The 27418-nt window shown below is 56.4% G+C and overlaps 9 protein-coding genes across 9 annotated transcripts in view; 4 read left to right on the top strand and 5 right to left on the bottom strand.

Annotated features, from left to right (window-relative positions):
• Nucleotides 1-9084: 9084 nt before the first annotated feature.
• ACA1_237890 (SCP2 sterol transfer family protein) lies at nucleotides 9085-10245 on the bottom strand (the record flags this gene model as incomplete). The annotated part of the gene is made up of 7 exons (XM_004335261.1): nucleotides 9085-9152; nucleotides 9227-9294; nucleotides 9375-9447; nucleotides 9506-9607; nucleotides 9674-9799; nucleotides 9890-9943; nucleotides 10023-10245. The coding sequence occupies 7 exons, from the start codon at nucleotides 10243-10245 to the stop codon at nucleotides 9085-9087; spliced, it is 714 nt and encodes a 237-aa protein (XP_004335309.1).
• A 152-nt stretch (nucleotides 10246-10397) lies between these two features.
• On the top strand, nucleotides 10398-11437 carry ACA1_237880 (leucine zipper and CTNNBIP1 domain containing, putative; the record flags this gene model as incomplete). Its single annotated transcript, XM_004335260.1, has 5 exons — nucleotides 10398-10634; nucleotides 10785-10925; nucleotides 10994-11083; nucleotides 11208-11289; nucleotides 11370-11437. 5 exons carry the CDS (start codon nucleotides 10398-10400, stop codon nucleotides 11435-11437), a joined length of 618 nt encoding a protein of 205 aa, XP_004335308.1.
• Nucleotides 11438-11634: 197 nt separating this feature from the next.
• On the bottom strand, nucleotides 11635-13540 carry ACA1_237870 (sterol 24C-methyltransferase; the record flags this gene model as incomplete). Its single annotated transcript, XM_004335259.1, has 8 exons — nucleotides 11635-11720; nucleotides 11813-11918; nucleotides 12044-12125; nucleotides 12266-12366; nucleotides 12483-12586; nucleotides 12694-12856; nucleotides 12994-13109; nucleotides 13258-13540. 8 exons carry the CDS (start codon nucleotides 13538-13540, stop codon nucleotides 11635-11637), a joined length of 1041 nt encoding a protein of 346 aa, XP_004335307.1.
• Nucleotides 13541-13728: 188 nt separating this feature from the next.
• On the bottom strand, nucleotides 13729-17256 carry ACA1_237860 (glycerophosphodiester phosphodiesterase family protein; the record flags this gene model as incomplete). The annotated part of the gene is made up of 13 exons (XM_004335258.1): nucleotides 13729-13882; nucleotides 13912-13988; nucleotides 14078-14158; nucleotides 14479-14630; nucleotides 14838-15052; nucleotides 15172-15272; nucleotides 15365-15459; nucleotides 15659-15742; nucleotides 15901-15996; nucleotides 16122-16204; nucleotides 16341-16468; nucleotides 16569-16685; nucleotides 16783-17256. 13 exons carry the CDS (start codon nucleotides 17254-17256, stop codon nucleotides 13729-13731), a joined length of 1857 nt encoding a protein of 618 aa, XP_004335306.1.
• A 218-nt stretch (nucleotides 17257-17474) lies between these two features.
• Nucleotides 17475-20469, bottom strand: ACA1_237850 (BTB/POZ domain containing protein; the record flags this gene model as incomplete). Its single annotated transcript, XM_004335257.1, has 8 exons — nucleotides 17475-17506; nucleotides 17644-18002; nucleotides 18153-18384; nucleotides 18554-18767; nucleotides 18946-18991; nucleotides 19307-19527; nucleotides 19660-19759; nucleotides 20102-20469. The coding sequence occupies 8 exons, from the start codon at nucleotides 20467-20469 to the stop codon at nucleotides 17475-17477; spliced, it is 1572 nt and encodes a 523-aa protein (XP_004335305.1).
• A 205-nt stretch (nucleotides 20470-20674) lies between these two features.
• Nucleotides 20675-22779, top strand: ACA1_237840 (uncharacterized protein; the record flags this gene model as incomplete). Its single annotated transcript, XM_004335256.1, has 5 exons — nucleotides 20675-20747; nucleotides 21013-21962; nucleotides 22073-22240; nucleotides 22312-22384; nucleotides 22577-22779. 5 exons carry the CDS (start codon nucleotides 20675-20677, stop codon nucleotides 22777-22779), a joined length of 1467 nt encoding a protein of 488 aa, XP_004335304.1.
• A 131-nt stretch (nucleotides 22780-22910) lies between these two features.
• ACA1_237830 (F-box domain containing protein) lies at nucleotides 22911-24246 on the bottom strand (the record flags this gene model as incomplete). The annotated part of the gene is made up of 3 exons (XM_004335255.1): nucleotides 22911-23479; nucleotides 23672-24156; nucleotides 24206-24246. The coding sequence occupies 3 exons, from the start codon at nucleotides 24244-24246 to the stop codon at nucleotides 22911-22913; spliced, it is 1095 nt and encodes a 364-aa protein (XP_004335303.1).
• A 513-nt stretch (nucleotides 24247-24759) lies between these two features.
• On the top strand, nucleotides 24760-26862 carry ACA1_237820 (uncharacterized protein; the record flags this gene model as incomplete). Its single annotated transcript, XM_004335254.1, has 9 exons — nucleotides 24760-25044; nucleotides 25204-25257; nucleotides 25301-25440; nucleotides 25527-25666; nucleotides 25823-25878; nucleotides 25959-26053; nucleotides 26186-26300; nucleotides 26443-26579; nucleotides 26682-26862. The coding sequence occupies 9 exons, from the start codon at nucleotides 24760-24762 to the stop codon at nucleotides 26860-26862; spliced, it is 1203 nt and encodes a 400-aa protein (XP_004335302.1).
• Nucleotides 26863-27138: 276 nt separating this feature from the next.
• Nucleotides 27139-27418, top strand: part of ACA1_237810 (uncharacterized protein) — a gene marked incomplete at both ends in the record, with an annotated part of 1946 nt that continues 1666 nt past the window's right edge. The window contains one exon of the mRNA XM_004335253.1: nucleotides 27139-27414. Coding sequence (XP_004335301.1) covers nucleotides 27139-27414 — 276 coding nt within the window. The remainder of the gene's footprint in view (nucleotides 27415-27418) is intronic.

Raw genomic sequence — 27418 nt, 5'->3', positions numbered from 1 at the left:
TAGCACTTCCAGTGAGACTGATGGAAGCATTGATGGGCTGATCCAATGGCTCCAGGGCAGAGAGAAGATAATTCTGAGCATGTTTGTACCAATAAACCCAGCCAAATGGGTCACTGGTGAGCTGCTCTGGGTGGTCTATTGAAGAGAGAGAGACAAGATCCTGGTAGGATTTCTTCATGGCCTGGGCATTGTTGAGCTCAGTGAGGGCAGAGTATGATTGAGGATGGTGGTATTGAGCTGAGCTGGGAGAAGAGGAAGGGGATAGTCAGAGGGACAGAGGTTGAGGAAGGAATAGGGACCCATCCATAGAGAGGCTATCCATGTGCTGGCCCAAGCTGTAGTGTCAGTGGAGGTACTTCCAGTTCAAAGAGTATCCATGTAATCCCAGCCAGCAGGACACTGCCTTTCTCTCCAACTCAGGTACCCAACCGCCCAACAAGGGAAACCCCACATCAAGGTGAGACTGATGAGTAGGGATAGCTGTGACAAGAGATGAGGAGGTGCATTGTATTGATAGAAGAATAAGAAAAAGAAAAGAAACAATGCTACAAAAGATTATCACAGGTGACAGTTTGATACTCAGGAGTTTCATAGAAGTTGAAAACTCCAACACCCCCTTAGACTGAGTCTGGGATAACGAGGCTGGATCATCATAGCAAATCAAGTAGCTTCATGGGGCCTAGTGCCTTGGTGAGCATGTTGGTGACCATGATGTTGCTGGGCATGTAGTTGATTTGGAGTACACTGGACTTGAAGATCTCAATCATTCGTTTCAACTTGATGTTGTAGTGTTTCTTCATGCTGTGGAAGTTGGTTTGGCTGGATTTGATAATTGCCAGGGCCAACTGGTTGTCATTGTAGATGACCAGTGTCACATTTGATTGGAATTTGATGGCATCAAAGATCTTTCACATGTAGAGAAATTGGTTGATGCAGTAGTGGATAGCATTGAGTTCAGCTTCAGTAGTTGACGTTGCTATTGATCCTTGCTTCACACAAGACCATGCAATTGGCCCCCTTGTGAATGTGACGAGGTAGGCCAAAGTGGAGTGTCAGTCATGGACATCTCCAGCCCAGTCCACATCAGTGTGGTAGGTCAGGAGAAGGTCACTTGCAGAAGGCTCAATGTTGTCACAGTTATAGTGAATGACGTAGTTGCATGTGCCATGAAGGTATCAGAGAACATGCTTGGCGGCAGTCCAGTGCTTGATGGTGTAGCCATTAACAAAACTGGAGAGGTAATGGGCTGCAAAGAGGATGTCAGGTCACATGACTTGGCCCAGATAGAGGAGTTGGGCAATGAGGTGGTGATACAGCAACTTGAGTCCCTCTGCTGATGTCTCTTCTGGCCATGGTAGATGGAGACCAGTGACCATGGGCGTTCTGATGGACTTGCAGTCTGTTAGGTAGAAGGCCAAGAGATACTTGTCTATTTGCCCCCATTGACAAAGATTGAGAGTTCCAGCTTCACAGTCCCAGAGGATTTCGTAGCCAAGAACAGATCACACTTCACTGAGATCCTTGCACTGAAACTTGTCAGAGAGCATGCACTTAATGTCAGCAAGTTGTTCTGGCCTTGAGAGAATAGTGAAGTCGTTGACATAGACAGTGCTGAATGTGAGCTGACTGTCGTGTTTGCGCATGTAGATGCAGGGGTCCAGTTGGTTTGAAGTGGTTGGCTAGTAGGTGAGTATCCAACTCCCTATTCCACTTGAATGGCACTTGTTTGATCCTGTAGAGACTTTTTTGAAGCTGGCAGACATAGTTTGGATGTTCTTTTGAATGGAAACCCTCCAGTTGTTCAACATAGATCTCTTCAGTGATCAGGGCCTGAAGAAAGGCTGATTCAACATCCATTTGATGGATCTCAAGGTTCCATGCATTGGTGATTGTGAGCATGAGCTGGAAGTTCTCAAGCTGGACTACAGGAGCAAAAGTCTCATTGAAATCAATGTATGGGATCTGTGAGAACCCCTTTGCCACCCAGTGTGCCTTGAAGCGCTCTGGGGTGCTGTCAGTGAGGGTCTTGAGTTGAAAGACCCACCTGGCCTTGATTGCCTTCTGACCTGGAACCAGTCGAATGTCTTGTTTTGGATGATTGACTGGAACTCTTCTTCAGCGGCCTGAAGCCAGTTTGCCTGGTGGGGTAGGTTCATTGTGTCCTTGAAGGACTTGGGGGTGATTATGGTGGGTGAACCATTGACAGAGATCATGAATGCATGCTTACACTCCTTGGCAGAGCTGGTGTATGAGATGGGCTTTTTCACTCAACAAGGAATGGGCTGACAAGTTTGAAGAATGCTCTGTTCATTGGGGTTGTTGGGCGTCCAGTCGGTGTCATGGACAATGTTGTAGTCGCCATGTGTCCCAAGATCCAGAGCCTGGTCTTCAAGACCAATGATAGGATCATCCTTGTTGTCATTGTTGTGGTCATCGTCAGCAATGAGTGTGGGAATTGTGTTGTCTGTGAGGAGTTTCTGAAATTGATCTTTCATGTGCCCCTGGAAGTCCTTTTGCTGGTGGTCTTGTGCGGATGGTGGGCAAGGGGCTTGAGCTACATCTCCATGAAGACAACATCATGGGATTTGATGATGGAGTCAGTGTCTGGGATCCACAGATGATGGTGGTGTGCATTGTTGTGAGCTGGGCCAAGGTAGATGGCTGGTAGAGAGTGATTGTCCAGCTTGGTGCAAAGGCTGGCAGGACAAAGGACATGAGCCCAGCAGCCAAATAGATGAAGGTGCTCATATGTTGGAGGGACACCAGTCCACAGTTCATGTGGCGTTCAATCACCCTTAGAGCAGGTGGGAAGACAGTTGCATATATGCATCACCACACATAGGGCTTCATCCCACATGAAACACAGAAGGTGGCTGTTGGCAAGAAGAGCACACACCATGACCATGATAGTCAGGTTGAAGTGCTTGGAGATGCCATTCAGCTCAGGAGAGTGAGAGGCCATGGTGTCATGCAATATGCCATGCTTGTTGAGCAGCTTGCAGAATCTCTTAGAAAGATACTCACCTCCCTGGTCCATAACCAGAGAGTGGCACTGGGTGGCATGAGGTGACGTGGCCAAGTAGGCCTTGAAGGCCTCAATGGCCTCACTCTTGCGCTCAAGGAGGTACACAGAGGCGTGTCAAGTGGCCTCATTGATGAAGGTCACATAATACTCAGCACTGCCCCTTGTGGAAACACTGAAGCAACCAGAGAGATCAGAGTGGATGACCTCGCCAGGCTTAAGCAACTGCTGAGAATGTGACACTGTGTGTTGTTGCTGAGAAAGACATGCTTGATCCTGTCAGTCACAATGAAGTCATGGAGAGTGGAGTGTTGGTAGGTGAAGTTGCTGGAGGCTCCAGAGTTGGTGATCCAGTGTTTATTGGTGGTAGTGGTAAGTGTGAAGTACTTGTGACTAGGGTCCTCAGTGGTGACCAGTGTGCGTTTGCTCTTGGGGCAGCGTTTGTGGCCATGATTGGCACTGCACTTGCTGCACTGCGTGGCTGGCTTGTCAGCGCTGTTCTTCTCTGGTAGTGGGTCAGGATTCTTGTTTGCACTTCAATTACGTCCCCCACTGCCATGATTGCCTCAATGTGGCTTTGATGGGGCGACTGGCAGTGAAGATGACAACAGCGCCTGGATGGATTGCTGTGCTGCAGTGAAGAGAATGGCCTGCTCTTTCTTTGCCTGCTTCCTAGCTTGTAGCTCAGATTTGTGTTGACAGAGCATGCCCTGAGTGCTGATGTTGCTGGTGTTGTTGGTCATGCCAATGACGGTAGCAACTGTTTTGTAGTCCAGTGAAAGCCCTTTGAGTAGAAGAGTCTCATGAACCCCTTTGGGAATGGTGAATTGTGGGTTTGAATTGAGCTTGGCGATGATGGAGTTGAAGTGGGCGAAGTAACTGGTGAGTTCTTTGCTGGTCTTGAGCTGAATTGATGTGAGCTTGCGTGTCTTCACTGCAAGCCTTGACTTCTGGTTAGGCATGAATTGCCATCAAAGTTCAATCATGAGTTCTTGAGGGTTGTTGAAATCATCCAAGATGTGAATGATGTTTGGCCCCAGGGACATGGTGATTATCCCAAGGGCCTTGCTGCTTTTCCTGTTGGTAGTAGGTGGTGGAACATCAGACTCTTCTAACTTCTCCTTTCCTTCCTTCTTTAAATCTGAGGCTGAGGGTGGCGAAGATGAAGAAGATGGCAGTGGAGTTTTGGTTGCGCCGGGGTCACAGAGTGACCAGAGTTCTTTTGCTCACAGATACACTCAAATCTGGGTAAACCAGAGAGTGTATCCTTCAGAAGATTTTAAGATGGGAAGAGTAGTGCTCATTGTTGTGGGAAGTGTGGGCCCATAACCTGATGAGTAGGGATAGCTGTGACAAGAGACGAGGAGGTGCGTTGTATTGATAGAAGAATAAGAAAAAGAAAAGAAACAATGCTACAAAAGATTATCACAGGTGTTGGTTTGATACTCAGGAGTTTTGTAGAAGTAGAAAACTCTGACAGAGACATTCATCCCTGAACATCTGTACCTTCTGCAAGGGTCCTGGTCACTCTGCTGTCTCCTGCTGGTGTTGCCTTGGGCCAATTTGGAAACTTAAAGAGGTGGCTCCAATCAAGGCACCCAGGTGGAGTGTTGATGATCAATCACTCATTGCCCAGTTGTCCTGGGCAACAACAGAGTTGACAATGCTTTAAGGAGAGGTCAGATCAGAGCACAAACCATCATCCAGGGCAACATGAACATCATCAAGCTGTGAATGTACTTGACATACCTACCTTCCTACACACAACAACATGAGCAACAACCTTACCCAGTCCACAAGCAGCATTCTGAGCTTGCCAAGTGGATGGTCAAGCAACCAGAGTGGAAGAAGTGGAAGGAGAGTGACCTCAAGAAGAAGAACCTCAGCAACCTTCAAAACATGTGCATGGTACATCAATAGTGCAGTTGGTTTAATGAAAGTAATGTGATTTCATGGATTCTTGTGTCTTCCACTTCAGAATTACTTCACAAGTGTGGCAGAGGTGGAGAAGAACCAGACAAAACTGGCGTTCTGACAATGGAGCATCTGCTTGTTCAAGAGCTGCCTCCCTCTCAGTGCATCCTCAAAGATGGGATGCCTGAGTACTGCATCATTGATGGCAATCAATGATTGCATTTGACATTGTCCTCAAAGATGGCATGCCTGAATACTGCATCATCAACAATCATCACATTCAGACTGCAAGGTGTTATTTCAAGTGGTGTTGTATGACCAATGTACATTTTGCTATCTAAGGTACGTTTTTATTCCCTGCTCCAACTCATACCATTTCTCCATATCCAGAACAAGGTCTCAGAAGATGACATTCATGTCCACATGGGGCCAGAACCACATGCACAACAAGGCTGCCTTCACAAGGATGAGTGGGAGGACTTCCAGCACTGCAACACCCTGTGCACCAACAAGTTCTGGACCACTACACAAGGCAAGCAAACCAACTGGCTCATCAGCTCAATGGTACATTTCCTCAAGTATGTGTATGCAACAAAAAATTACACATTTTCAAACACCAATTCATGAGAAGCTCAACAAGGCAGAACAGAGGAAACTACAAGAAAATCTGCACAACTACACAGGCATCATGAAGAAGTTCCGCAACATCAACCTTGAGAATTTGTATGCCAATAGTTCTTTTAAGGCATATATGTACACAATAAATTTGTCGTCAAATTAATGCTCCATCATTTTTATCACATACATGGAAACAATGAGTTGCAGTCATTATATGCTAATCTAATTGCTTGCTTTCCTCATCTTAGGATCATCACATCACCTGTGACAAGGAGGAACTTCTTCTGATCCTCAGCAATCCAGACATTGACATTGATGTTATCCCAGAGTTGCAAGAGAGGCTTTGAAAGGAGACAGAGGAGAAAGCTTTAGAAAAGGAGAAACATAAAGCGAAGGCTAAAGGGAAGAGGAAATCCCTGACCTTTCAAACCAGCAACAACACACAACAAGACCAAATCTGACCAGAAGGACCTCCACAAGTGCATCAAACATCTCCAGGTCACTCATGCAAATCCCAAGCTATGCTCCCTGAGATGAGATGCAGAAGCTGCCAGGGGCTATTCTCATTGGCAAGGAGGTTGAGAAGAGCTGCCATTTCCAGCACATTGGTTCTGTGGTTTGGCAAGGGACTGTTTTGGGACCTTTTTGGGACCATTTCAGGACTGTTTTGGGATCATTTTGGGACTATGTTGGGACCATTTTGGGACCATATTGGGATCATTTTGGGATCATTTTGGGATCATTTTGGGATTGTTTTGGGACCTTTTTTGGGACCATTTCAGGACTGTTTTGGGATCATTTTGGGACTATGTTGGGACCATTTTGGGACCATATTGGGATCATTTTGGGATCATTTTGGGATCATTTTGGGACTGTTTTGGGACCTTTTTGGGACCATTTCAGGACTGTTTTGGGATCATTTTGGGACTATGTTGGGACCATTTTGGGACCATATTGGGATCATTTTGGGATCATTTTGGGATCATTTTGGGACTGTTTTGAGACTGTTTTGGGACCATTTTGGGATCATGTTGGGATTGTTTTGGGACTGTTTTGGGACTGTTTTGGGATCATTTTGCCACTGTAATGGGACTATTTTGGAACCATTTTGGGACCATTTTTGCCATCATTAAGGGGATCATGTGGGGACTATTAGGGGACTATTAGGGACCATTTTCGGCATTGTTGGGACTATTGTGGTACCATGAAACAGAGCCGTAAGCCAGACAAGCAAGATTTCTCCTTTCCTCACTTGCTTTGTAACCGTACGAGCTCTGCGTTTTTAAAGTCATTTTTTTTGCGGCCATCACCACACAAGCAAGATCGCCCTTTTTCTCGCTTGCTCTGCTAGCTCGTGGCCTTGCGTTTCGTTCAAAATGCGCTCCAGAGGACGGGCTTCAAGATGTGATAGGACTCGGCCCTGTAGGATGCCGCATTGGCCGCCAGGCGCCTCGCCGGAATTTTGACTTGGAAACTGGCCATGCAGTTTTTTCGACAGCACACAAGCGAGCGCACTATAGTTGCCTTGACAGTACGCGGCCTGCCAATAATTTTCCAGACTAATTAGACCATGGGCTACAAGATGCCGCACGATTCAGGGCGCTACGGTGCGCTGTTCCTCACACCCTGAAGCCTTGAACCACTCGACCGAACAAAGCGCATCGGTTTTCTCGCTTGCCTTGGTAGCTGGCAGCCCGCTAATCATTGTCCAGACCAATTAGACCATGGGCTACAAGATGCCGCACGATTCAGGGCGCTATGGTGCGCTGTCCGCCTTGGGAAATGCAACGAAAACTCATAACACTCGTTAAACGCGTTTAGCTAGTTTAACGCGTTTAATCAGTGTTGCCACCGGTGGTTTGTGGTCATTTTACTCGTTTTTTACGCGTTTTTTTACTCCTTTAACTCGTTATTTACTCGTTTTACTAGTTATTTACGCATGTTTTACTCGTTCCACGCGGTTTTTACTCGTTTCACACGCTCTACTCGTTTCACGCGTTTGCTACTCGTTTCACACATTCTCCACTCGTTTCATGAGTGGCCCACACGTTCAACGAGTGGGCAGGTCGTTAAACGAGTTTAATCAGTGTTTTACTAGTTAAACGAGTTAAACGCGTTTAACGAGTGTTACGCGTTTTCGTTACATCCCCCTAGGTTAACTCGAAGCACTAGTTTACTTCGTAGAACTAGTTTTCTACTCGTAGCCACTCAAACAACAACAGCTTGTCGTTCTGCTAGGTTTATTCAAGTTCTCCTCTATTTTATTTTGTCAGAAGTTGCTCACGAGCCCGGGAAGCCAATTATAGATTCAGGACAACTCACTTGTTTTGAAAGCTACACAGACGGCAAAGGTGCCTATCGCAGTGCAGGCACTGGGCCTTCATGGGTGAGCAGAGTGAGGACTGTACAGCTAGGTTTATTCAAGCTCTCCACGAAGTTTTTGGAGTTGAGTCTTGTCCGCGGATGCCGCCGGTGAAGTTCCACTAATTTTACGCGTTGTCGTTGCATCCCCAGCCAATGTAGATGAGTCGCCGTCCGCGACTTCCATCAGATTAACCGCAGTGATGATCTCTTGCTCGTCTCTGGCCTGGTGCCACACGTTGGTCCTGTCACTTGAGTCTCCGCGGGTAGTCGCGGCATCAGCGCGAGGTTGTCATCTGTCGGCCACATCCGCGGATAATGCTCATTTCCAAGCGAAGCGCGGCTGTATGCTCGCTTGCCTTGGTAGCTGGCAGCTTGCCAATAATTTTTCAGACCAAGTTAGACCGTGGTCTAGACCACGGGCTACAAGATGCCGCACGACTCAGAGCCCTACGATGCGTTGTCAGTGATCGGCCCTCCGCCTTTCGCAGCTGGAGAGTCTCTACGGGACTGAGGAGTAGTTCTTCATATGTCTTGATTTTTTTGGGGCCAAAAATAAGAGAGCTTACAGAGCCCCCCCCCATGAGAGCATCCTAGAGGGATGAGTCCTATCGCATCTGGTAGCCCATTCTCTGGGACGCATTTTGAACGAAACGCGAGGTCAGGAGCTTACAGAGCAAGCGAGAAATCGAGTGCTGTTGGTTGCGTCTTAGCAGCCCAATGAAGCATCCTACAGGGCCGAGTCCTATGACATCTTGAAGCCCGTCCTCTGGAGCGCATTCTGAACGAAACGCGATGCCACGAGCTAACAGAGCAAGCGAGAAAAAGGGCGATCTTGCTTGTGTGGTGATGGCCGCAAAAAAAATGACTTTAAAAACGCAGAGCTCGTACTACGGCCCAATGAGGCATCCTAGAGGGCTGAATCCCATCACATCTTGAAGCCCGTTCTCTGAGGCGCATTTTGACTATTTTGCGAGCGCATGAGCTCACAGAGCAGCTCGTAATCATTTTTCTCGTGTGGCGGTGACTTGAAATTCCAAGTCTAAACTCCGCCGCCTTCGCGAGCAAGCCCTAACAAAGTCATGGTAACCTTTATTATGCACGTCTTGAAGGCGCTCTCTCCGTTCAGCTCTCATCCATGACGAGCTTGGAGGCAAGGCGTTGGGGATTTAGAGCTTGGCTTGCTTAGGCTGCTTGTTGGCCACCACTTGACCAAGCTTCATGGCAAGTCCCATGTCTGCAGTAAGGAGCAACAATGTCAGCAAGGGACGCAGAACAGAACAAGAGGAGGCGAGGTTTGTGGAGAGGTACTGCCAGTCATCTTGAGCTTGCCCTGCATGAAGAGGCTCTGGCCATCCGCTTTGCCAGTGAGCATGTTCCTTTTGGAGGAGAATCAGGAGGTGGTGGTTAGTGGCCGGCGCAGCAGTGTGTGTGTGTGTGTGTAGGAGAGTTAGCGTACACAAAGTCTTCCTCCTTGAGGGCGAGGGTACAATCAGCCTTGGGCGGCGCACCCTTGGACACGCTGCCAGGAGCTAAGTTGAAAAAAAAACGATGAGCTCTTTTTTGCCCAAGACGCATCACGCGAGGTACACGTGCCAGTCTTGAGGTCAACAGCCCACTTTTGAACGTCGCCTGACGCAAGGGTGATGTCAAACTGATAGACACCATTGATCTTGTTCACAAGGCTCAGATCTGACAACATGGCGATGTCATGAAGTCAACAAGACAGAAGGGAATAATAGGCGGAAGGGCGGGTACCGGCAGAGATGTTCTTCTGAATCTCGTTGAACGCGACCTCGATGGCACCGCTGCTGGCTTGCTGCTGAGGCGCAGCGCCACTCTTGTTTTCGAAGAGTTGCCCAAGTTTCATGGCCAAGCCCATGTCTCCCCACGTTAAGGAAGCAACGAAAGAAGAAACGCCTGTGCCAAAGAGGATGGGTTCTGAGTTGTGTAGGGGGGGGGGTAAAAGGATGCTGCCGCCAAGCTTAAGCTTGCCCTGCATGAACGCGGTTTGGCCATTGAGCTTGCCTGCGCACAACACACCAACAAATTGAGCCGTATGCATAACGCCAGAGGAACGGTCGAGAGATATCCTTAATGTACATACCAGAAGCCAGGCTGAGGAAGTCGTCGCCCTTGATGGTAATGGTGCAATCAGCCTTGCCGTCCTTGCCCGACTTGACGCTGCCGTTGCCATTCTTCAGGTCTACGGTCCACACCTTGCCATCGATGTCAAAGTGGTACACACCGCCCACCCTTTTGACAAGGCCCGGATCGGCTGCTACGTTCTTGGTGATTAATTCAAACACTTGGTCCACGCTACTCGCCATCGAGAGTTATTTTGATCTGGTCTTGCCTGCCTGTTTGTGCCGGCTTTGGTGTGGGGTAGCAACTTTTCCCGCTGCATTTCTCATGTTTATATTATTGAAATCAATAAGACATTTTTATTGCGGCATCATCAGCAGAGAGAGATCAGGACAGGATGGCGTCACGGGGCAAGGACGAAACGGCCAAGTTGCGCACCAACATTCAAGACCAGCTCAATCGACTTATCACGCAGCTGCAGGACTTGGAGGAGCTGCGTGAAGAGATGGAGCCCGATGAGTATCGCGAGACCAAGGAAGAGACTCTCCAGCAGATGCGCGAGTTTCAGGCCTTCTTGCGCAAGACTGCCGCTGGTGACCTCTCCCTCGTCAATGATCTCGGTTCCATACAGCTGGTACGAGCCCTCTACAACAACAGCTGCCTCCCCAGGCCAGCAGTTTTTAGCCTCCTCCTCCTCCTCCTCCTTCTTTCGCAGTTGCGGGCGGGCTGCGGGGCGGGGCGTGGTGACTGACGCCGTGAGCACCTCGTGGCGTCATTCTTTCAGGCCATCCAAGCAGCTGTGAGCGAGGCCTTTCATACGCCCGAGGTCATTGGCCTTTTCGCCAAGAAGCAGCCCGGTCAGCTCCGTGGCCGGCTAGATGCACTCAAGGCACGCGCGCCCCTTTTACCGCTTTTGGCAGGGCTGGTGTTGACGTGTTGCGTGGCCGCCCGCATGCCCTTGCTTGCTGTGATGTGGTTCATGTACGCGTACAGAGGGACCTGAAACTGGGCAAGTTGTCATCAGACGCCTACACGCAGCAAGCTCTCGAGATCCTGACCGCCCTGAAGAAGCTTGGGGAAACGGTACCTACCTCGCGTCATTCATGCGTGCACGTCCACCAAGCCCCCCCCCCTTGCGCTGCCGGTAGCGATTGGCTTGAACGAGGATACGAGCGTCAGCTAACGAGGCTGGCGGCGGCGAGTGCAGCTTTCAGCTGAGGAGCTCCATTTCTTGTCCGCCAACATGACAGCATCCCTGTCGGCCTTTGAGCGGGTGGAAGCGGACATTGGTACTCCCTCTTCCCTCCTTTACTGGCCAAAGTGCGCTCACTAATAATAATAATAAACAATACTAATAATTTCATGGCAGGGAAAGGCACACAAGAAGCTGTGCTCTCGGTGGCAGGCAACCAAATCAAAGCGTCCCGCGGTAACTGACGTACCCTCGCCACACTCCGAGGCCAGTGCTGTGCGGTTGTGATACTTGCTGGGCATCAAGACAATAATTAGCATAGAAAGCACTAGTCCGTGAGGGGCCGCACGGACCGACGAAAAGAGGAATCTGTTGTCTGACAAGCAAGGCCCAGCGACGAAGACGTGGGGACAAAACAGTGGGCAGGTTGGTGAGGCTGTCGTCAGTTGTCCAAGGGCTTGCGCGCAAGGTGGAAGAACATAGGAGTGAACAGGTCCTGCTCTCCTCCTGCCGACAGGGCCTCCGCGGCTGCAGGCATTTCCCGAGCAGAGTCGTTTGGGGTGAGCTTTCCAACCCCAACCAAAACTCGGGCGCAAAAGAAAGACGGGCGAGCCATGTACCGGTCATCAGGAAACCCGAAACGCCGTTGGTGCCGGCGGGCACGATGTGCAGCTTCTCTGCGAGACCAAGGACCTTCTTGGTAAGGTACTTGCCCGCGGGCGTGAACTGGCGCCAAATGGGGAAGGTGTGTGTGTGAGAGAGAAATAGAATACGTGTTATGGCAGCGGGGTGGGGGTCTCCTTCGCGAATGTGAATGCCGTGACGTTGGCGCATAATAATAATAATAGTACCTGGAAGCGAGAGGGACGATTGTAGCCCGGGGTGAGGTAGTAGAACCACGGGTAATCGAAATCGGGGCGGTGCAAGTGTGCTCTGCGTGACGACGATGATGCACAGAGGCCCGTTTGCGGTCAACTTATTGAACACACGACACACGACACACACGACACACGCACGTGGCACGTGGCACGTGGCACGACACAGAGAGAGCTCAAGGGCAGCGAGGACGGTACGCGTCGAAAGCCTCAACGATTTCGAAGCCGGCCTCCTTAAGCGCCTCCACCACCTCGTTGCAGGTGGCGATATCGGGAAGGCCATCTCCCTCCTCAATTCCCTGGTGGTGGGTGGGTGGTGGGCGGAGGATGGCAGTGTGCCATGTCAATAGCAATGGCAATGGAGGAAGCAAAGAAGACGGTGGACGGAATGGAGTGGCATGACGTGTAAACGTACCTTTTTGATCTGACGGTGCTGAGGATTGGAGGGGTCGTACTTGTCGGTGAGGCACCACTCGTATCCGCCGAACAGCTGGCCCGGCTTCAGCACGCGGAAGATTTCTGCCGCAGGATGAATGCTCAGAGGGGAGTGGGGGGGGGGTTGCAGGCACGTCCGTGTGTCGTGTGCCACGTGCTGCCAAGTTCGCATCATGAGGACGCCCGCCTACCTTTGTAGCAGCCCACCTTGTCGGGGGCATGAGCCGTCGCCTCGATCTGGTAGACCGCATCGAAGGTGTTGTCCTCGAAGGGCTGCTTCATGAAGTCGCCCTTGACGAAGTTGGTGGAGTCCCTCAGGCCCTGCCTTGTCGAGAGCGCCGTGGCGCGGTCCACCTGCTCACACAACCGTAGACCCGCCGCCGCCACCCGCCATACGCTCGCGCTGAGTTTTGCGGTGGGCGCCAGTGACCACTCACTCACTCACTCAGGCGCAGGCGCCATGGTGGTGATCGCGTGGGTGGGGGGAGCACCTGGTATTGGTTGTTGTTGAGGCCCGTCACGTTGCACTTGGCGAAGTGGGCGATGTTGCGGGCAGGGCCACCCACTCCGCAACCCACGTCAAGCACCCGCCATCCCTTCTCCAACTCTGCATCCAGTGTGGAGAGGCCCAATTCCAATAGTAATGCCGCGAAGCACGACACGTCCGCCGTCAATTGGCAGCCCAATTCGAATTAAGAAGTAGAACGAAGGAGAAGAAGAAGAAGAAAAAGCTGCGAGGGAGAGTGGGTAGGTACGGAGGCGGAGGGCGAGGTAGTGCTCGTGGCGCACGATGGAGGTCTGGAAGGACTCGGTGTAGGCCTGCACGGCAAAGTGGAAGGACTGACCCCAGCCCCACTCATAAAAGTCGGTGGCCAGGTTGTAGTAGGCGTTGACCATGGCCGCGTACTTGCCCTTGCGCTCGGCCGTGCGGTCCTCCTTGTCGTCGTTGTGGAAGCGCACGTACTCGGCCACTTCGGCCGCCACCTTGTCCTCCGCCATGGACCCGATCTTGGGAATGGAGTGATCCTTGCTTTGCATCTTGGGAGAGATCTGGATTCAAATTGCCGAGCTGCGCGGAGAGGTGCCGACGAGAGAACAACAACAACAAAAGAGAAGGCAAAAAGAAAAAGAAAGGCGTCGGCCTCCTGTATTGCCCCCCCCCCGGTAATTGCCCTCGGGGGCAAGAAAAGTGGCGGAACCGCTGCCGGCCACGCGAGCCACACCTCTCACTCGCTGGCGTCCTTGTGTCGCGGCACAATGAGGTGGTCCGAGATGACTGCATCGACTCCCATTTCTTCCTGCAGCCGCACGTACTCCTGCTCGTTGCTGCACGTCGCGTTGTGCGTTGTCGGATTGCGTTGGCCCGGGTCGCAAGCTTTGCTTGGCAAGAAAAGAAGGGGGACGCGTACTTGGGGCTGCCGTATGTGGCCAAAAGAAGGCCCGAAGACTTGACCAGTTTAATGAGTTCGGGAGCGTTCAACAGTGGCTGTACCTCCACCACCAGTCCCAGCAGGTTGACTGGCAAGCGGAGAGGAGGGTCTTGTCAGCGGCGGGAGAGGGGGAAGGGCAGCACACCGAGAACCTACCCGACTTGGCAAACCGGATGGCTTGCGGCACGGAGTTTCGCCGATGATCAAGGCACAGCTTGGATCCTCCCTGCGTCAAGAAGAACACTGGATAGCGTGGCTCTACATACACGACACACACACACACGCACACGCACACGCACGCGCGCACACCCACCCACACCCACCCACACCCACGAGACACAGTTGAGCGGTGGATGACCGTGAGACAGCAATGTTCGGCAGAGAGCAGGCTTGTACGCTTGAGACTGAGCATGGTGCACACGTCAGCATCAAAGGAGCTGAAGTAGATAATCGAGCGATCGCGCTTGGCATGGTCGAACACCACCTGGTGTGTATGTGCGTGAGGGTGTGCGGAAGGCTGTCAGGGAGGGAGAGGGAGAGGGGCACCTTGAGGACAGCATCGACGATCTGGTTGCGTTCGGGGTAGAGGGCGACTTTCCCCTTGGCGAGTTGCTCGATGGTGGGGTACTTGATTTCGATGTTGAAGCCCGTGGAAAGCGGCACGATGTCGAACACCTCTTCCAACGTGGCGAATGAATCTGCCAACAGCGCACCCAAAGAGAAATAATAATAATAATAATAATAGTAATGGTAATACCCAACAAAGACATCGGACCATCAGAGAGGGAGTTAGCTTTGCCGGATCCTCTCGAGGGTAGGTTGGGGGGTATGTGTCTCGTTGTATAGAATAAGAAAATGAGAAGAAGAAGAAGAAGAAAACAAAATAAGAATATTGGCGTACGTACCCTGGAGAGGGGTGTGGGGCCTGTTTTCGTCTCCCTCATGGTAGACGTGGCCGAGGCTGTTCCTCTTCCGCATGAGTTTGTGCTTTTCTGCTGCCGAGGGGAAGAGAGTCGGTTCCTCGCTGGGCTCCACCTGTTTGGCCTTGCTGCTGCTGTGCTGTCCGCCCTTACGAGCCGGGTAGGGCACGGCGCCCGAAGCATCTTTGCTCCAGGAGTGGCTGGACGCGGCACAAGCGCAGAGAGCACAAGGGTGCACCACGTAGAGCTTAAGTTCCTCCTCTTGACATTCATGCTACTGCTGCTGCTGCTGCTCGTCGGTGGAGAGAGGGGAAGCAACCTGCACTTGGCCAGCTCCTTGAACTTCTGGAGTGTGAGAGAGTACACGGGCACCTTGTAGTGGCCCCTCTCATCGACCGGAACGAGAAAGTCGTGAAAGATCTGGCCGAGCGAGCACGTGAGACACGATTCACACTTGGACGAAGAGCCTCATCACGCCGTCGCCGCCACAGAAGAAGAAAGGAGGCACACACCACCGGCACGCCGTCCTTGGAAAGCTGCACATCGAATTCGACAGCACCTCGCCCCAGCTGGCCCGCCCGCACGAAGGAAAGGAGCGTGTTCTCGCCTGCGCAGACCAAGCCATCGCCCACGCCACAAGTCACGTGCATGGAAGGCGTGGTGGCACATGGAAAGGGCAAACATATGAGATCCCTCTCTCTCTCTCTCTCTCTCTCTCTCTCTCTCCGCTAGGCTGCAGCAGGAGCAGGAGCAGGTCTCGATCTACAGACACCTCGAGAGAGAGAGAGAGAGAGAGGAAGGCGTACTGACGACGGTCTTCTTGCCGCTCTTGGACACCGCTCGATTAGCGCCGCAGCCCCGGTGACCCACGTCCACGAACTTGGTCGACTCTGAGTACAGACAAAGGAGGTGGGGAAGCAGAACACAAGTCAGGCGGGGTGGAGCGCATGCACCGGCTCTACGCTCTCCCTTGTCATTTGACACCTTCATAGAGGGCTGGCCCGAAGCGGCAGCCAAAGAGGGGAGGAGGAGGTGAACAGGCGCGTACTCCAGTAGGTGCGGGCCAACACGTCGCTGAGGTTCTCGTGCTCAAAGGGCTTCACAATGAGATACTCGAACGCGAATATGCCGACCTCCTCCAGCTCTGTGCACGCGGGACAAGGAAGCGCGTCGTTGCACGCAAGCACGGGCATGAACATACGCACGGCCAGCCCTGGTCCCCATAGCGAGAGCGTGCGAGTGGTGGCGTGGTGGCGTGGTGGTGGTTACCAGGAGAAACGATGGGAATGGCGGCTGTGCCGATCAAGTCACGCAACAACGCAGGCGTGATGATGGCGCGACCGACCTTGGTTCTGCACTCACATGCCCGCCATTTTAGCCCCTTGTGAAGTTAGAACGCCCGTGCATCGCCGCACATTGAGAGGCCACGCAGGATATTTGGAAGGAGAGAATGCGTGTTGTGCATGCGTGCGTGCGTGCGTGACGCACGTAGAGCCGGCCACGAAGAAATCGACGTAGAGATGGAGAGAAGAGAAGCCTCCCGTGTGGAAGGTGTGCTCCTTGAGCTCATCGCGAGCGTCGTCGTCAAGAAAGACCGATTTGGCGACGATGTTCGGCTGCACGACCAACGTGGAGGCGCAGGCAGGTAGCGTTAGCAGTGCGGCATTGGCCCCGGCCGGGGACAAAGCCTTGTCTCGATTTCTCCCCCGCACGTACGTCCTTGGAGGAGAAGACCAGCTTGTGGGGCCGCAGTTGTGAGTCACGCAGCTCCACAGGAGGCGTGCGCGGCTTGGAGTGGTGCTCCAAGCTCTTGGCCCCCAGCGTGATACGGAGCTGCGCGGTGGAGGTGGTGGAAGGAGCGGCATTGGGCCATTGGGGGGTGAGAAGAGAAGAACCCCACGGGAAGGTATTTGGGGGGGGGGGCACGCACCTGGATGTCGGAAACGAGCCAGCCGTGGTCCTCCCAAACGTCGCTGCTGCTGCTGCTACTGCTGGGGGGAGAGGGCGAGGAGGGCGAGGGAGAGGAAGAGGGGGAAGTCTTCTCGACGCCAAATCGGCCGTCATCGACGAAGAGCTCGACGCCGAGGGGCACCAGGCGTCGGTTCTCCCGCCAGCTCTCCCACTTGGCGATGGCGGCCCCCTCCCGTATGAAGTATTTGTAGCGGCACTCGACCCCGCGGGCCAGGCGAGCGCGGCCCCACCAGGCGTCGGGCTTGCCCTCCTCGCGCGCCAGCTCGAGAGCGGCGTCGTGGTTCCACGCCCCGAGCACCTCGCTGCTCCCCACCACGCACACCACCTGGCCCTCCCCCGCCGAGGGCGCCCTCACCCGCCACCGCACCTCCGTCCACCCCGCCGTTGGTGCTCCTCCCTCGCCTGCAGTCCCCTCAAGCTTAGATGACAACATGGTCAACCTCCTTCCTCCTCGTCGTCGTTGTTGTGGGCGTGACTGGGCTCCACCACGTAGCGGTGGGTCTTCAGCTGTGACAGCTCCTCGAAAAAAAGAAAAAGAAAAAGCAGTGGTTGCATTTTAAAAAAAATAGGAAAATGAGAACGCTTTCTTTCCTTCTTTCTTTCCCCCGTCCGCACACAGGTACGCCCTGGCCTTGGATCCGGGTCAACGCGTTAGAAGTCGCCGTCGTCCGTCGCCAGGTCATCTGCACCACGCACACACCGCCACGACGGTGACGGGGTTAAAAAAGTCGTGCGATCACTGCACGGCAAAATGTGGGGGGGGGGGCACGAAAGCGTGAAGGTCGGGTTGGTTTGTGTTTTGGCATGCGTTGTGTCGTGCCTGGGTGTGGGTCATCGTAGCCGGGGTGAGCAGGCGCGGGTGCGACCGCGCGGGCTTTCTTGGCGGCTGAGCTGGACCTCTTCTTGCCGGCCTTTTCGTCGGCCGGAGAGACGGCGCCCACGACGATGGAGACCGCATCGCCCATGGCGCTGCAGCACACCACCGGGTAGAGGTTGGTGCTCTCCTTGGGGATGCCCGTGAGGCTCACCGAGAGCTGGCCGTTGCGGTAGAAGTTGATCTTGCCGTCGCTCGACGCAAAATCCACTTCCACTCCGATCGTGTCTCCTGGCGAATAGCGTGCGCCCGTCGCCGGAGTGCCGCCGGCATGGTACAGCCCGCCCTGCGAATAGTACGTCCACCTGTGTGCCGCATCGTACGACGTGCACCGTCAGTCGCCTCCCCGATCCCCGGCATTTCTACATGTACATCGAGAAAAGAGAGAGAAAGAGAGAAGAGAGAGAGAGAGAGAAGAGAGAGGGGTGGGGGAAGAGGGCGAGGAGGCACAGTACCCGTTGCTGAACTGGCCAGCGTAGGCATTACGGCCGCAATCACCGTCGACGATGCCGATCATCATGTTAGGTCCGTTGTCCGCCTTGAACTCGACGTAGTTGTACGAGGGCGACAACGGACATACGCAGCGCACGTTGTTCCAGCCGGAGGAATTGGAGAGCGTGGCCTTCAGCTCGTCGTCGCTCAGCTGCATCGCCGACGAGCAGTGGTCCCTGTCAAACCGTTGGAAGCCTGCACCGAGGAAAAAGAAGAGAAGAGCAGCGTTGCAGTGAGCCAAGGACTCGCGCTGTTGGCTCTTGGGGCGAAGGACATCGGTGGAGAGAGAGAGAGGTGTGTGTGTGCGTGTGTGTGTGCAGCTGACGATTGTGTATGTAGTGTCGCGCGCGCGTGTGTGGTGTACCTCTGCGGGCCTCGGTGCGGAAGGTGGTGTGCGCCGCGGGGTACATGCGGAAGCGGTAGGCCTCGTAGAGGAGGCTGTGGACGATGGGGAGGTGCATGACTGACTTGTCGGTCTCCACCTGTTGCACGAGGAAGCGAGGGCGAAGATACGGGAAGCGGATGAGCGGGAGCAGCGTGGTGAGCGCCTTGTCTCGCATTTGGGGCTCCGCCTTAAACTGGAGGTGTGGTTCAACGTCGTTGGGGGCGGGGCACGAGCGGGGAGGGAGGAGGGATGTGTGATGGACAGAGGAAGAAATGTTAGGAGATCTGCATTTGAGTGCCACACCACACCCAAGGGGTGGATAGGGCAGGAAGGAGTAGACGGGGGAGGGGGCTCCGCGCGCCCGTGGGTACCTGATTGGCATAGCTGATGACGGCCTCGTAGAGCTCCTCCTCCGATCTGTGTGCGCAGCCCCCCCAAGGGTCCCCAAGGTGAGGTCAGGCCAGGCCAGCCGAGCGAGAGAGAGAGAGAGAGAGGAAGGAGGGGGAGGGCACATGCATGGGATGGGAGATGGGAGATGGGGGATGGGGGATGGGAGATGGGGGATGGGGATGGGGGATGGGGGATGGGGGATGGGGGTTTTTTTGATGGGGGATGGGGGATGGGGGATGGGGGATGGGAGATGGGAGATGGGGGATGGGAGATGGGAGATGGGAGATGGGAGATGGGGAGATGGGGATGGGAGATGGGGGAGGGGGGATGGGATGCCAGTACCGTATGTGGAGCTCGTTGCTCTTGAGCATCTCGGCCCAGGTGTCGACCTTGAGGCCCATCAGGCGCTCGGGGAGCTCGGTCCACATGTCGCCAAAGTGCTCCGCGAGGAACTCTCCGCAGTGGGCATTGAGGCGCCTGCAATCGAACTGCTCCACGATGTCGAGGAGGAAGAAGAGATTGTCCTCGTTGATCTGCTCGCCCAACAGGTCGCCGCAAATTTCCTGTGGCGGCGGCGGCGGGCAGCGTTAAGTGCATGCCACGTGGTCACGGCGGAGAAGGCTGCTGTGGACACAGCCGCGGTCCTGGCGCACACGTGCGCGCAGGGAAGGAGAAGGCGAGGGGCGCACGCGCACCTTGAGGGAAAGGATGCCGTAGTAGTCCGACAAGCGAATGAGCGGGATGATGTTGTCGCCCGAGACAAAGTCGATCGAGCCCGTGTACATGTAGCGCAGCCTGCACACAACATAAGCACCCCCGCCCAGCCGCCCAACAACATGCGTAAGGCACGTTCGTTCGTGCGCGCCCAGAACTTGGGCACTGTCACTCCCCCCCCCTTTGGTGGCGGTGGCGGTGGTTGACACCGCGCGGAGGCAAGCCACGCGTGGGCGCCATATATTATTCGTAGTATTGGTATTATTGTTATTATTATTAATCGTAGTAGTATTGGTATTGGTATTCGTAGAATACTGTGGTTCTTGTGTCTTACTAGCGGGGGGGGGGTAAGGTGCAAATCGTCCTCTGTGTGTGAGGAAAGTGCGCGTGGGCAGGGAGCAGGGGAGGGGAGCAGGTGGGGACACGTGCATGTTCTTAAAGTGGAGCTGGTCCTCGGGGTCGTCGAGGTGGATGGGGAGGTCGTGCAGGGAGGACTCGGCCCAGTCCTTGTTCTCGAGCATGGAGCGAAAGGTGTCACTCCACGCGCAGAGGACCATGCGGTGGGCCGGCAGCTTCTCCAGACCCACCACCAGGCTGATGTCGCTCAGCAGTGGGTTGTTGTACATCTTCTCAAAGCCCTTGACCACCGTCTCGCCAAACAGTGCCGCATCAAAGGGTCGACCCTTGGCGTCGATTTTGAGCAGCTGGCCGGCTTCTTGCGCCTCTTGCTCCTCCTCCATGGTGTCCTTGGGGGGGACCTTCTTGGCCTCCTCCTCGTGGGGTGCCTCCATTACCGCGAAAGGGGCTTGTTGTATTTTTACGTAGCTGCTGTGGATGGAACAAAAAAAAGGCCTGTTTGCTCTTCCTCCCACCTGCTTTCGCAGAAACAATTTATATTGTTTTTGTGCTGGAGTATGAGTGTCGACATGTCGACACACGGCGGTCAGGAGGTTGGCGGAGGGGAACTGAAGCAGCGGAGTGCGAGCAGCGGTCGGCATGGTGGGGCTGTGGAGCTTCAGCGTGGTAGGCAACAGCGAAGAGCCGCGCATCGGTTCTGCCTGGCCCTACGGTACACACGCTCCTCCCTTTCCTTCCTTCTTTCTTTTTTGCCGTCTTCTCTTTTGCCCCCCCCCCAGTGCTTCCGGCACCAAACCCGACGCTCTCTCATTTTGTTGTTATTATTATTGTTATTGTTATGATTATGAGAGTCAAGTACAAATAGCATGTAGTGGGGGAGGGCAAGCAGAAGCACTCTCGTGGTGAGTTGGGCGCGATGGGGCCGAGTCGGTGACCCTTTGGGTGGGTGGGTGCGTTGGGTGGGTGGGTGCGAGCAGGCAACTACAACTCGGCGCGGCAGTCGGAGTGGGGCAAGTGGGGCGAGAAGTGGGGGCGGCGTGCCATTACGATCCCGCTGTTCACGGTGCTGTTCGTGGTGGCGGTCCCGCTGGCCCTGCTGCTGCTGCCCGTGGCCGTGGCCTGCGACAGCGCGCGTGGCTCTCGCTATCGGCGGCAGCAGCCGCTGGCGCGCGTGCTGCTGTTCTTCGTGGCCTACCTCGCGGCGGAGATGGCGGCCGTGTGGGTGTTCGGGCTGGGCGGCTACGTGGCGGGCCTCGCCCTCGGCTGCCTGGGTCCCGCGAGCCGGCGCTGGCGGCAGTGGTGCTACACCCACCAGCACTGGTGGGGCCACTACCTCCTCACCGCCGCCGCCCTCCGCCTCCTGGGCTGCCGCCAGCACCTCGACGGCGCACACCTCGTCACTCCCGGCGCCACCTACCTCACCCTCATCCGCCACAACAGCTTCGCTGACACTCTCCTGCCCCAGGCACCCACCACTCCTCACCCATCACTCCCCATCACCAGCATGACCGCCATCATCATCAACATCATCATCACTTCAGCAGCAGCAGCAGCAGCAGCAGCAGCAGCAGCAGCCATCGTCCTCATGACACTGACCCGTTTCTGGGGCGGCGGCGGCGGCGGTGGTGCGCACGTGCAGTACCTCTTCTCCGATCGGTTCAGGATGCGCTACGTGGTCAAGAAATCGCTGCTGTGGGACGCCGGGCTGGACGTCATGGGCAGCCGGACCCCCAACCTCTTCCTGGAGCGCGAGGCGGGCGCCGGCATGGCGGACGAGCTCAAGGCCCTCACCAGCCTGCTCGACGACGCCCACCCGGAGCAGTCGGAGGACGGCACCACCGTGCGGCCCAACATCATGACCTGCATCTGGCCCGAGGGCACCCGCTTCAGCAAGTCCAAGCGGGAGCACATCCTCCACAAGCTGCGGGTACACCCACCCGACACCCGACACCCAATCTGCCCCGCCCGGCTAAGCTCCTGCTCCCCCCCGACCACCACAACCAACCAACCAACCAACCAACCAACAACGGCGGCCAGGCCAACGTGGAAAAGTTGGAGAAACAGCAGAAGCAAGCAGGCGGCGATGACGACGGAAAGGCGCTTGAGGTGGCGCGCGAGCTGCTGCGGAGGGCCGAAGCCCTCAAGTGGACGCTGCCCCCGCGGCTGGGCGGCGTGCTCGCCCTTTTCGAGAAGAACGAAGCCAAGGTCGGTGCCCCACCCACACCCACGCGACTGCGCGTTGCTGAACCTGCCTGGCGCCACCCAACCCCATGCAGGGGGCCGACATCCTGCTTTGCGCCCACTCCGGTTTCGAGCATGCGCGGGACTTCTTCGAGCTGGCCAACGGCGGTACGTGCCCCCCCTCCTGGCCAGCAGCAGCTGCTTGCTGCACCTATCGCGCCGCGCTGCAGGGGGGGGAGGCTGTTGGATGGTTAGACGGAGGGGGGGATTGTTCTCTCATATGGGAGGCTGTTCTCTCGTCTCCAACGACACACGACACACACGACACACACACGACCCCCCCCCGATGTTGGTGTTCAGGGCTGCACAACAAAACCATCCACGCCAAGCTGTGGCGCTTTGCGTGGAAGGACATGCCCGCGACGAGAGAAGGCCGCATCGAGTGGTTGTACGAGCGCTGGGCCGACATGGACGCCTGGGTCGCCCAGCAGAAGGCCCGAGAGGAGGAGGAGGAAGATGTCTCCCCGCCTCGAGCGAGCCGCCGGCGCCACAAATCGGAGTGAGAGAGCAGTTCCTCCACTCAAATGCCGGCCACGTGCATGAGGCCGTCTGGCTCGCGCTGCTGGCCTAGAGTCCGCGTGGTGGTGCCTACGAGACATTCTATCACTATTTTTTAAAATATCCGTCGGAAGTCCTACTCATCGGCCTCAGTCAGGCTCTCCCGGTCGATGGCGGCAAAGTAGGCCCGCAGCATGGCCTCCCGCCACTCGGCCTGCTGCTGCTGCTGCTGCTGCTGCTGCTGCTGCTGCTGCTCTTCCTCGTCGTCGTGGTTGCGCCGCTGCGGTTTGCTGCGCTTGGCCGGGCGCGGCCTGCCCCTTTCCTCCTCTTCTTGGCGGCGGTGGTGATCGGCGTCCTCCCATGGCCCTGCCGGCTGGCGACGCCGACCAAGGAGGATCGGGCCCTCGCCTCGCCTGTGGTGTCCCCCATAGCACCGCGGCCGCTTTGGCCCGCTCGTCCGCTCCACGTCAGCGCTGCTGCCCGGCCCCGCCTCCGACGCCAACGCCGTCGTGGCGGCGTTGGCCGCGTCGTGGAGCTCCGCCGCTGCCGTGGCGGCCGACTCCACCCACCGCTGTAGGTAGGCTTCCCGCCACAGGCCGGCCTTCGCGGGCAGGCAACCGTCGGCACTGTGCTGCGTCTGCCCGTGGTGGTGGTGGTGATGGTGGCCCCAATCCCGCCCGTACAGGTGGCGCCACACGACCCCGTCTGTAATTGCCGCCGCCGCCGCCGTGTTAGTTCAGCCTCTGATGAAGATCGCCATATGCATATGCGAGATCGCCGGATGATCCCGGGGGGAGGGGGCGGGGGATGACCAGCAGCAGTGCAATGCCGTGTGCCATTGCATAGGCAGCAGCAGCGAGGGAGAGAGAGAGAGAGAGCGTCGCAGGCGGGATGTACCGGAGGCGAGGCCGTGCCAGCGGGTGCAGGTGAGGCGGCAAGCGCACACGTCGCGGGCCGGCAGCTGCTGGAACACCAGAACCCACACCTCGGGCGGCAGAGCCCACGCCGGCCCCTCCACCTCGTCGTCCTCTTGCTTGGACTCCTCTTCGTCGTCCTCTTCGTCATCGTCGTCGTCGTCGTAGTCCTCATCCATGTGTGCTTCCGTCCGGTGCCCCTCCTCTCCCCCGCCGGCGGCGAGCACAGACACCACCGATGATGCCACGGCAGCCGCCGCCGCCGCCGGAGAAGGAGGAGGAGGAACCTTCCGGTCGGGAGGTGCGGCCGCAGCAGCGTGGCGGCGGCGGGGGAGAGAGGACGGGTCCCGATTTTCCTTGTCCTCGCCGTCGTCGCCGTCGTCGTCGTTGTGCTGCTGCTGCTCCTCCTCGCTCGCGGAGTCTGGCCGGAGGAGGGGAGGAGAACTGATGCCTCCGACGTCGTGCCGTCTTCCCGTCAAAGCAAGCGGGAGGGCGAAGAGGGGTCCGCGCGGCGTACTCGTGGCCGCGCCACCACCAGTGGCGGTGGTCCTGGTACATCGACGGAGGAGCGGGCCAAGGGCCGGGCGTCGAACCTTCACCGGAGACGAGAACCACGCAGCCTGCTGCTGCTGCTGGGCCACTTGCGGCGGCGGCGGCGCCCATTGATGGTGGTGGTGGTGGTACGAGCTACGTTGGTGGTGGTGGTGGTGCTCTGTCCCACCGGGGCGCGCGCTGTTGTAACGGACCCTGGGGGCGTGACGGAGAGGAGAGGGAGCGGCCCCGAGCAGCAACACCAGGTCGTCCTCCGCGGCGAACGAAGCAAGCGCTGGGGTAGACGAGAACATAGCGCCGCTGGAAGAACCAATATAGGAGAATAATAATAAATAATAAATAATAGAAAAGTGTTCCCGGCTCTCCTCGGCCGCTCCAGGTTGCAGTTTGGTAGTTGCGCCGGTGGCAAAAGATTTTGGCGCCAAGCCCAGACCAAGAAAAAGAATACGCCACGGAAAAGGTGGTTTTCTCGAACACCACGATTGTCGCCACACACAAAAGAGTGGCGGGGGGCGGAGGATGCTCATGATGGAACCCGAGGCAGAGGGGCACGCTGGACCCCACGGCGAAGAGTACTGGCGGGAACGATGTGCGGCGTTGCAGGCCGAAGTGGCAGAGTGGCGCAGCAAGGCCGAGGAGAGACGGGAAGAGATGGAAGAGGTGGAAGCCAGCTTTGCCGAATTCATGGAGTCGAGCAAGGCTCTGGAGCAAGAAATGGAGCGAGACCTACAGCGCTCGGAAAAGAAGAACGACGAAACCTCACGCGCCCTCTCGCTTCTCAAACTGCAACACGAAGACCTCCTCGTACGCAGGCCCCTCGCTCCCCCCCCAACCAAATGGCAGCTGCCGGCAGGAAGAAAGGCGAAACACACACACACATACAAACACACAATGCTATATGGCAGCTCATTCGAAGGCTTGGCTGCTGGTGGTGGTGGTGCTGCTGGCGGTGGGGGGGGGTAGGCCAAGCATGCCCGTGTGACCGAGGAGTATGCGAAGCAACTGGAGCGACAACAGGTGCGCACCTCCTTACAGCGCCCCCGACGACCCTTCTCTCCAGGTCGCCCGGACCCACACGGGCCACACTGACGCGTGCGATCGCCAGGCGGAAACCGAGACGCTGCGCAGCGAGTTGAAAGTCATCGGCGTCAAGAAGCGGCAGCTGGAGCAGGACAACGACGACCTCGGCCGCAGGGAGAGGTATGTACCCTGCTCCGCTCGCGGTGAGCACACGTTTTTCTGAAGCGCGCGGGTCGGATCGGGTCTTGTGCGCTGTCTCTGGACAGAGAGTCGTCGGCATCCGTGGCGGATTTGGGAGAGAAGCTGGACAAGGCAATCGAAGAGAACGCCTGTCTGCAGAGCGAGCTCGAGGAAGCCCGTTCCCGCACTGAGGAGCTCATCCAGCGACTCAAAGAGGAGATCAGCGGTACCCCCCCCCCGCACCATCTGTCTCCTGTGTGCGTGTGCATCGTGTGTGCATCGTGTGGCGTGTGTGTGTGTGTGTGTGTCGTGCGTGCCCTCCTCCTGTGTTCCCTTGGTTTACAGGGGGTGATGCCTGCTCACCTGGTGGGTGGGCGTGCAGAGCAAAAGTCGGAGCTGGCCGTGCGTGCGCAACAAATCGGCAAGCTCACCTTGCAGGTACCCGCTCCCACTCCCACCCCCACTCGCCAATGCCTTTACCGCGGCAAAGAGGTAACGCGTGGGGCGGGCAGCTGCAGGCGCTCGATGCGCAGGAGCAGTCGGAGCCACTGGGGCCCGACCACGAGACTTTCCACTTCAGTGGCGAAGCAGCCGCGAGCGACTTCCTCTCTCGGTCATCATCATCACCACCACCACGGTCGGCTGTTCCACTGGTCCCTGCGTCCGGTGATTCCGCCGCCAACGCTGCGTGTGTGCTTACCAAGCAGCCCTCCTCTTCGCCCGGCGCCGCCTCCACTCCCGCCAGACGACATAAAAGCGTCTCCGACTCGCTTGCCAGCCCCTCGCCCTCGTCAACCTCCCCGTCCCTCCCCGGCTCCTCGCCCCTCCACCTCGTCAACAACATGCTCCATCTCGTCAAGGTACCTCCTCCTCTCGATACACGTCCCACCCCACCCACCCACCCCACCAACGCCTCGCGAGTCCTTTGTTTGTGGTTGCTGCGCCCCGGACTCCTGTCTGTGCACGCATGACGAGGAGCTGAACCCATTTCTCGTGTCATAGGACCTGGAGAAGCGCCTGTCGTCCTATTCGTCGTCGTCGTCGCCGTCGCCGCCGCCGCAGTGCTCTCCCTATTCGTCGCCGTACGCGTCCCCCTTCCGTCTCCCAAGCGCGCCGAGCGAGGCCCCGCTGCCCCACTCGTCCTCTTCCCCACTGCAGCCTCCTCTCCCTCCTCCTCCTCCTCCTCGGAAAACGGGGCCCACCCTCCCTCGCCTCCTCGCTCCTCGTCGCCACCACTGCAGCGACGGCTCCCCACTCTCTCCCTATCACCACCACCACCACAACCACCACCACCACCACCGGAGGAGGAGGAGGAGGAGGCGCACGTCGACCCAGACCCATCACCACCGCGCGAGCGCGACGCCGCCCAAGCCCCGTGACCACCCGCGCACACGCCCACCATTTTTTATTATTATTATTTGAAAAAGAAAAAGTGCTCTCTCAAAACCTGGCGGCAGAAAGGGAAAGCGAGAGAGAAAATAAACGGTAAACGCCGTATTTCCCTTGGAACGAAAGAAGAAGGAGGCGAAAGCCCCGGGTCAGAAGCAGATTATTCTATTCCTGGACGCGTCGGGCACCCCATTGCCGCACCAGCACCTCCCCCTCGTCGTCGTCGTCGTCGTCGTACCACCACTACTACTACCACTACTTCATATTTTTAGGGAGGCGGGCACAGCACTACGCCTGCCGGCAGCGACCATGATGAAAAAGGGCACCCGGAGGAGAAGCGGCACGGGCAAGCGGAAGCGCGAGGAGGGGCAGGCGGCCAGTGTGGTCCCTGGCAAGGAAGCGGCGGCCGAGGGGTCCCAAACCAGCACCACAACCAGCACCAGCAGCCGTGGTGGAGGTGGACGAGGAACCGGGCGTGGCCGAGGTGGTGGAGGTGGAGGTGGAGGAGGAGCAGGTGGTGGAGGGCGGAGAGGATACGAAGCTGGGGCCGGCTGGCCGCACCTGGGGCGAGGTGGGGGTGGGGGCGTGG

The sequence above is a fragment of the Acanthamoeba castellanii genome, assembly GCF_000313135.1.
Source record: "Acanthamoeba castellanii str. Neff unplaced genomic scaffold scf7180000084763, whole genome shotgun sequence".
In the NCBI taxonomy this organism is placed as follows: domain Eukaryota; phylum Discosea; order Longamoebia; family Acanthamoebidae; genus Acanthamoeba; species Acanthamoeba castellanii.
This window is presented reverse-complemented; position numbering and strand designations above follow the sequence as displayed.